At 26.3% G+C, this 8,863-nt stretch overlaps 1 protein-coding gene across 3 annotated transcripts; it reads left to right on the top strand.

Moving 5' to 3' along the window:
- The first annotated feature begins 10 nt into the window (after positions 1–10).
- LOC107453854 (GDP-L-fucose synthase-like protein) lies at positions 11–8,863 on the top strand. 3 transcript variants are annotated; one of them, XM_016070828.3, is made up of 9 exons: positions 11–143; positions 789–929; positions 2,163–2,277; positions 3,177–3,305; positions 3,418–3,625; positions 3,745–3,876; positions 5,335–5,414; positions 6,345–6,444; positions 7,991–8,863. In XM_016070828.3, exons 2-9 carry the CDS (start codon positions 799–801, stop codon positions 8,044–8,046), a joined length of 951 nt encoding a protein of 316 aa, XP_015926314.1. In that variant the 5' UTR covers positions 11–143; positions 789–798; the 3' UTR covers positions 8,047–8,863. The 3 variants fall into 3 exon arrangements, with proteins under 3 accessions (XP_015926314.1, XP_015926315.1, XP_015926316.1); XM_016070829.3 differs by lacking the exon at positions 11–143 and adding an exon at positions 268–489; XM_016070830.4 differs by lacking the exon at positions 11–143 and adding an exon at positions 331–452.

The raw sequence follows: 8,863 nt of genomic DNA on the forward strand, positions 1-8,863 counted from the left end.
AATGGTATGGCAACAAACCACATTGATTACGTCTGCTACATTTTTTTTCTCCATGTGATTGTTTTGGTTTGAATTTAAAAAAGCTATTTTTTTGCGGCACGAGCCCATGTGAATATAACATACATTAGCATTAGCCAATTTTGGTATTTGTTTGCCTTATCTAATTTAAATAAACTTAATAGAGTGTTTTAGTAAAAACTATTTCTTGAACTTTGACGTTTGTTTTATTTCGTTTAGTCATTTTGCAATAAAGTATCTTTTCAATCTGTGATAAGGTTAAAATTATAGTGATGACAGATATGTACTCATTTTCGCTTATGAAATTCTCGCTTAAAGTGCAATTACACATTGAAGTTATATAAGATATCAATAATATATCAATCTCAAAACGAGAATTTTTCTTGCATTATTGTGTTCTGTCTCAAATATCTGTTTGAAATATATTTGGATTGGTGAAAAAAATTCTACTTTTTTCTCTCATATTACAATGTTAGTTGTGTCATTTTTAATGCTATGCAAAGTGTCTGATTCCTTTAATTAGGGGATATTGTTATTAAAAAACAAATAAGAGATTTCACCAATTTTTCAATTAATGTGCTTATGGTTATGGATAGTTTTTCACTTAATGCTAGTTATATCGTGCGTTTTTCTAAATTTAAATGCTTTAATTTAGTAAATGATAGTTTAATTTGATTGGATCTTATCAGAATTCCTTCTCTATTTTAGTCTGTCTTTTATAATTTAGACAAGATTCCATTTTTAATTGATGGTTTTTCTTTTGTGTTTAGATCTGAAATAATGTCTGAAAAAATCATATTAGTCACTGGAGGCACTGGTCTCGTGGGAAGAGCTATTGAACAGGTTACAAAATCTAATGCTATGCCTGGAGAAACTTGGATATTTTTATCATCGAAAGCTGGAAATCTAGTGTAATTCAATATATTATTTTATAAATTCCTTTTAATGATTAATATAAATGTACAATTTTATTGATTTTTCAATCAATTTTATTATCAGTTTAATAATAATCTATCAGACAGTGTTTTTATCATTTTGAGGAAGAATTGTAGTTGTAGTAGCAAATTTTTTAAAGGAGAAATGCTAACAACCCCAATTTATATAAATGTTTCAAAATGAACGGATAATTTTTTTTCTTCCTATCTGCATTTAGCGTAAAATTCTCTAAATTATATATAATCCCTTGAAATAATATTTTTAAAATTTCTTTTAAATTTATAGCATAACTTAATGTTATATAAGAAAAAAAGCAAGGTATTTGTATTTTACTGTTCACAGAACTTTTACTTCTGAAAATAGAACTGTTACCTATGAAAGAACAAAGAAAATTGTAAAAAAATATAAAAAAATAATATATGTTATAAAATATTGCAAGCAATAAAAAATTATAAAAAAATAAACAGAAAAAGTTGTAATTCATTTAAAAAAATAGTGAAATTGACAAAAAATGGTATTTTTTTCTTTTAAAAATCCAGTGTGGATACGCTGTCCTCCTGCATGCCTTCACTATCAAAAGCTGTCATGCAAGTACACTTTTTTTTGTCAAAAAGTCATTGTATAATAGTTCTGAACTTTTTTTCCTGCTTATCTCCTTTGCAAGAATGTAAGATTTAATTTATTTCAATTCTAGAACTTTTTTTTTTTTCGTGTTTGAAGTATAATAATTTTCTAGCCTGTAAATGCTTTTACGTATGCATATAAAAATTAATAGACATTGATTTGAGATACTAACATTATGTCAAGTTTTAACTTAATTATTTATCATTTTATTGTTATCTGCTCAGAATCTTTATGGGTTTCTTTATAAAACTTATTTTTCAATATGCCCTAAAGTATCTAACAACTTTTTTTTTAATTATAAATAAATGAAAATAATAATAATAAATATATGATAAGAAGAAAATAGATCAAAGAATTAAAACAAATTGATCTAGCATTTGTACTTCTACAGACAAAATTAATTTTCTACATATTTATAGAGAACGTTCTCATAAATTTAATCCTTTTGTTAACATGACAGAGAACTTATTGAAGCAGGAACATTCTACAAATATTTATTGTTATTATGATGATTCAAATAATATTATATATGAAACAATAACTATTAGTAAATTATTTTTCATTATGTGTAATATTTATTTTAGTGATGCTGCAGAAACGGACTTAATATTCCAGAAATACAAACCAACTCATGTAGTACACTTAGCAGCAATGGTTGGAGGATTATTTCGAAATCTGAAATTCAATTTAGACTTTCTGGTAATGTTCCTGATTTAATTGTGAATTTTTTACATTGATAAGCTATTTGATGATTTTATAAATTGATTTAACATATTGTGGTATAAATAGTTTTGAGTTTTTCCTCGCTGTCATTTGAATGAAGGAAAACTCTTTTAAATTCTTAAATAAGTTTTAAAGCAATTATGAATTACATGTCAGTTCATGGGAAAAATTTCTAACATTTACAATTTTTTTCCAGATATAATTTTAGTCTTGAAAAGGATGTGTTTTACAGGTTTATTGACTTTTGTTGTCTGGTTGGCAGGGTGCTGGACTCACGCTTGTGAGAATGGGAGTTCAAATCCAGCCGGCCAATGAGTCCCTGTGTAGTAAATGGTGACTGGTGCAGGTTAAATCTGTCTGGTCACAAAGTCCTCCATGCTCCGGTAACAAATCAATACCTCTGGGGGTACTGAATTGGAGATTGATCATTCTCTGGTTCAGGTCAAAATTGTGATCTGTGGATGATTGAATGGATGTAAGAATAGGTCCGCCCTATGAACGGTGTGGCAGAAGAATTCTTGGCCATAGAAGGCGCCACTAGAAAACAAGAACAATCCCACCCCCTCTGCCTTAACGGCCAACGACAACATTGACTTATGTTTAAAATTATTTCCATTTTAGTGAAACATGCATTTTAGAATAAATAATAATGAGAAAAATAGTTTTAGTCCAGAAAAACATTCTTATATGTGAGTAATAGATTTTACTTTAAAGAAATCACTTACACAATGTAACATAATTCAATGGTTTTTTCTTAATATTTAATTTGCTGTTAAAATTTCCTTTTTCATAGTAGCTAATGATTATCATTTAATCATAAAATTATATAAAAACAAATTATGTAATAACAATCATTCTAAAACTTTTTTTTTCAGAGGAATAATATACATATAAATGACAATGTACTAAACAGCAGTTTTCACCATGGAGTAAAAAAAGTTGTTTCTTGTTTATCAACATGCATATTTCCAGATAAAACTACTTACCCGATTGATGAAACAATGGTACGAATATTTACAAACTTTTTACATGAATGAATTAATATTGAGTATTAGGCACATTTTTATGACTTATGATATTATTGAATATTAAACACATTATGATGTTTTATTTTAGATTCACAATGGACCACCTCATAGTTCCAATTTTGGCTATTCATATGCAAAGCGGTTAATTGATGTCCAAAATCATGCTTATCATACTCAACATGGATGTAATTTTACTGCTGTAATTCCCACTAATGTTTTTGGACCGTATGATAATTTTAATTTAGAAGATGGCCATGTGCTTCCTGGACTTATTCACAAAACCTATGAGGCACAAAGTAATTTTTAGATATTATGTTCCAAATTATCTATTTAGTATCATTATTTATTTATTTCAATACATATAACAGATTTTCTAAGTTTCAGGAAGTATATCATTTATTATTTTTATTTTCAGAAAATGGAGCGCCTCTGGTCATTTGGGGATCTGGAAAACCTCTTAGACAATTTATTTATTCATTAGATCTGGCAAAACTTATTATTTGGGTACTGCGAGAGTATGATGAAATCGATCCAATTATTTTATCAGGTAATCTACTAAACATTGTTAACGAAATCAATACAGTTTTCCAAAAGACTTTTATAAGAAAGAATTACCTTTTTAAGTATAAATTTAGGAGTCATAAAATTTAAATATCAATTCTATAAAAAATTTATTTTCATATTATGCTAGATATATTATTAACATCTAGATTATTTTCATCATTATTCAGTCATCTTACAAGAAAACAAAGGCAAAATACTGAAAAAAATATTTTTAATTCCTAATGCTTGAATTATTTGATAAACATATTTTTTACTAACATGTCATTCATGTTAGAGACTTCAAGTTTCATGATTGTCATCAACTAAGTTTATCCATAATAATTTTTAACATTTTTCTCGATATTTTAACATTTTGGGCCTTTACTCCTAGCTTTTCCAAACTTCAATCTTGCATGATTATTTTGCTGCCACAAAACCTGTCCTTTTATACATATCAGGAAAAATCAGAGAGCTCTATACCTTTATGTCCAAAGTTGTAACATTTTAAGGATTAATTTGAATCATTCTGTATTCTGCTATATCCTCTACTGACAATTGAATAATGATTTTTATGCTTTACAACATAATCAGTTGCTCATTTTTACATAAATAAAAGTGTGTAACAATTTATTCATATTTATTTTGCTTTTCTGATATTTTAAAGATTAGATGATTGTGTACTTTGCTTTCAAGGATTTCTACTGTGTGGAATATTTTTGTACAGCTTTAAATTCCTAACCCTTTATTTCCAGATGGGACTTTTAACATCCTAATAACTTCCTAACTTTTAACTTCCTAATAGCAGTGAAGCAAAGCAAAGTACCCCAGCGGAACTTGTCTGCCCCTGTAATACGATTTTCTGTTTATCCTTAATAGTTGACAACGTGCAATTATTTGAAGTTCATCACCTATAAAAGTATTTATTTCTTGATTTTTCGTTCGAGAATGCCATTTTAAATTCCTCAAATTTGTTCCTAAGTTCTCAGCTTTCTGTCTCGATCAATTTTGCAAATAAGTCTTTCATATTTTTTTATTGAGTCCTAAGCACTTATAACTAGATAGAAAACAAAGTATTTGTTACAAATAAAAAATATATTATAATTGATGGTGTTTTTGTGAATTAAATATATTGTTTAAGAATAATATAATGGATGGGATGATTGATTGAGTTAATTAGATAAATATTAAATGATGGTTTCAGAATTACATTAGATGATGACACATCACAATAGTAATATTATAGAATAAAATTGTATTTGGATATTAAATATTCAGTAATTGAATGGAAAACAAACATTTATTGATTTCAAAGTTAAAAAACAAGCAAACAAATTTAAGGCTGGAGATTAACAATTCGGGAAAAAAAGGGTTAACATATTTGCATGCAATTAATATATATTATATATTTTATATGCTGGATTGTTTTTAATTCTGTTCTCTATTTGCTTTATGTTTTTGTAAGTTGATGAAGAACAAGAAGTTAGTATCAAAGATGCTGCATTGGCCGTAACTGAAGCTTTCAACTTCAAAGGCGAAGTTGTTGTATCCTTTCTGTTTTTATTTATTTTGCATTTTTTTGTTCTTTCCTTCTACTTTATACAGTTATATTACCAATAGTTTTTTTTATTTTATTTATACTAGTTTTTAAATATCAGAAAAAATCTTTACTCGGTTACTATTCTTTCAGTTTTTTTAGCTGCATTTTACCTATTTCATAGGAATAAACGTTTTTTTTTAGTTATAAATGATGGAAAAAAGGATAATCTTGTAGCTCTAATAGAAGTAAATAACATTTTTGACATGTTGCATGAGATTTAGAGAGAAATAAATAAAATAAGCGGGACTTTTCTATTTTGATTTAATGTCAAACATTTTCTTAGCCAATACCTTCATGTTTCCATAATAGAAACACATATTTTATTAGGTTTGAAATAGTAAAAAAAATTTTTTATGTAATTAACAAAATATATTCTGATAATTGAATCAATATTATGATATGCAATACTTTTTTGAAGGGGGACAATTTCAAATTTGATATTTAGTAATATTTCCAAATAGGTGTTGTGCGAGTGCCAGGTTAAATGCCTATCTACTAAGCTTAATAACAGTGCTATACTGCTTAATACAGTGAAACATCTTATTGATAACTTGAAAAACTGCTGTCTTTCATTAAAAATACTCTCCAGAACATTTTAAAATTACTGTTATTTTGCCCTAAGCTGTTTAATTATACTATTATGTATAGTAAATGTACAGAAAGAAATAGAAAAGTTAAAATATTACATTTGCTAAGCAGAAAGTACACGTTTTTATAGTAAAGTGAAGTTTTGTTAATTTAATCACTTATATCTTTAATAACACATATTATAATTTAAATTAAGAAAATGAAAGAAACTATTACAATTTTCTATACTACTAAATATATTGTACATTTTAAAATAATCTTAATTTTATGATCCTTTACTGTAGTAGTTTGATACGACTAAATCTGATGGCCAACATAAGAAAACAGCAAGCAATGCAAAACTTCGTAAATATAAACCAGACTTTGTATTCACGCCTTTTAAAGAAGGTAAGGATAGTTGGTCACGTAAATTAAATGGTTTTTTTTTTTTTAAATGTACTTTTTCAAATTTTCTTTTTTTAAACAGATTTTTTTTTAAAAAATCAATACTTTAATAACGAATATAATTGAATATTAGTTATCAATATTTTTATTTTCCATTTTTAATTTTGATAATATTTTTGTTCATGTATCATTGGTTTAAATTTAACTGACACTAAAATTTTAATTATATAATTTTTTTTTTCTTTTCCTCATATTTTATATTAAACTTGTCAAAAATCTACTAATGCCTCATTACTGTTATCTAACTTAATACAATCCAAATGTAACTTTATTAGATTATTAAGTGTAAAAAACTAGTTTTGTAAATAGCCGAAGTGAAGGTAGTCAAATCAATTACAGATGGGAAAATCGAGTGTTTTTGCCAATCCAGGGTGTGTAGTCAAATCTTTCAACAAAAAATAAGCACCTTTAAGTACTCTTTAAGCACACACAAAATATTTTTAAGCACTATATACATTAACAAAATGCAAATTAATTTTCAGACTTCACTTGAACATAATAAAATAACTAGTTTCTGACAAAAAACTCTTTTCTCAAAATATTTTTCATTGTTGAGAGTCTGTGAATAATTGGAACTAACTGGTTAAAAAGTTAAGTGCCACAATTTTGTATGTATAAAAATCATACTAGCAGTCCAAATTACTAAACTTATTGGTCCGGAATAAAGCACTGAAATATTTTATTGGCACTTCCAGTAAATAGTGTTGAGAGCTCATTGTGTGTGAAGGCTTCAGATCTAGTTTCTCCCTCAGGCTAAGTGGAGATTGCTGATTATCAAAAAAATTCTAGAAATCCAATTATTACTACTTAGTGGCTAAAGTCAGATATTCCAGCAAGATAATGACTCCATTTAGGTTAAAAAAATCTTCACAGTGTTGGTTTTTGAAAAAAATGTTGCATACCAAGAATGGCCTGCCCTTTTACCTGACCTATATTCCTAAAAACTTAGTGTATATACCAAACTATGTGTATATAACTGTATACAAAAAAGTTTCAGTTTGTGGCAGAATTGAAGGCTGTCATTATTTATTAAAACCTGGAATAATGATGCTAATGTCCTCCAGGGTTTAGTAAATGATACACAAAATCATATATTTCAAGTCATAAACATGACAGATTTATTATCTGAAATGGCTTTATTTCGATGGGACAATTTTCTTCCTCCTTATTCGATATGTTTTTCTTTTCCGAGGGATCAAGAAATGAGTTACTCCTTGTAAATATGTGTTTAGATAAAGACTCTAAATATATAAGTTTCATTCTCATTGGTTTCTTTGCATCTAGTTATAGTGAGAAAAAAACAACTGGCTTTATTTAGTTGTTATACACTACATTCTAACCAAGTTATTATTCAATAAAATTTATTTTTAAATCTGTTCATTACAAGTAGTTTAATTTAAAAATTGTGCATTCTTCTACCTTTATAACATGCATTTTCATAAATACTACTCTGTTAAACTTTGTTTTTAATAAAAGAAATAATTTTCAGCTGTAAAAGACACTGTGGACTGGTTTACAAAGAATCATGACATAGCTAGAAAATAGAACTTAGAGAAATTACAGAGACTGGACTTAATCTCATCAATATATTGATGCTCTCATCTATGAATGGAATTATTATTATGAATGGAATCTATTATTTCCATATATTATTTTGCATTTATAAGTTAAATTAACTATGTAATAATTATAAATATTTTTGATAATGAATTAAACTGAAAAGTAAAAAGCATTTCTTATGAAGTAGATATTTTTAATAATAAAAAATTATTTCGTTAATGAATGTGTGATAATGTAACAGTTAAAAATAAAAATTAATAATTACCTTCCTTAATACTGATACCAATAATATCAAAACCTTTTCAATATGAAAAAACAATAATTTTTCTTTTCATCTTCTATTTTTGTTTTTTTGTTTTTTTTTTGTAAGCAAATTTTTAAAGTCAAAACATACATTTTTATATAATCTTAAAAACTTGTAAAAGGAAGAAAGAAAAAAAAACTAAACTAATCTTAACACGTAGAAAAATTTCAAAAATACTAGTAAAGGATTGTTTTAAACACCCAATTTTTAAAAACTTAATTTTGAAGTACTATTATTTTAAAACTAAGTTATCTAGCAAGACAGGAGGCTTTTCTAAACATCACTTTTTAATTACTTTCGGATCAACTGTAAATAATGTGTATCAGTGCCTTTTTCAGAAAGATTGAAAATAATCTTGCAGAAAATAATTTCTCCCAAGATAAAATGCATTGTTTCATTTAGATACATTAACTTAATTGAGCCACTATTAAATGCCATTTTTATAGATTGTTTATTTTTTTAAAAAGAAAATAAATGCTTTTAAAAAAAATGAAAAAA

This window comes from Parasteatoda tepidariorum, chromosome 4 (genome assembly GCF_043381705.1).
Source record: "Parasteatoda tepidariorum isolate YZ-2023 chromosome 4, CAS_Ptep_4.0, whole genome shotgun sequence".
In the NCBI taxonomy this organism is placed as follows: domain Eukaryota; kingdom Metazoa; phylum Arthropoda; class Arachnida; order Araneae; family Theridiidae; genus Parasteatoda; species Parasteatoda tepidariorum.

What these genes read in the sequence shown, in the direction of transcription:
- LOC107453854 (XM_016070828.3), top strand. Translation starts at nt 799, where the DNA reads ATGTCTGAAAAAATCATATTAGTCACTGGAGGCACTGGTCTCGTGGGA. An exon ending in AATTCAATTTAGACTTTCTG is followed by an intron (nt 2,278 to 3,176) that starts GTAATGTTCCTG and finishes TTTTTTTTTCAG; the next exon opens with AGGAATAATATACATATAAA. An exon ending in ACTTCAAAGGCGAAGTTGTT is followed by an intron (nt 5,415 to 6,344) that starts GTATCCTTTCTG and finishes TTACTGTAGTAG; the next exon opens with TTTGATACGACTAAATCTGA.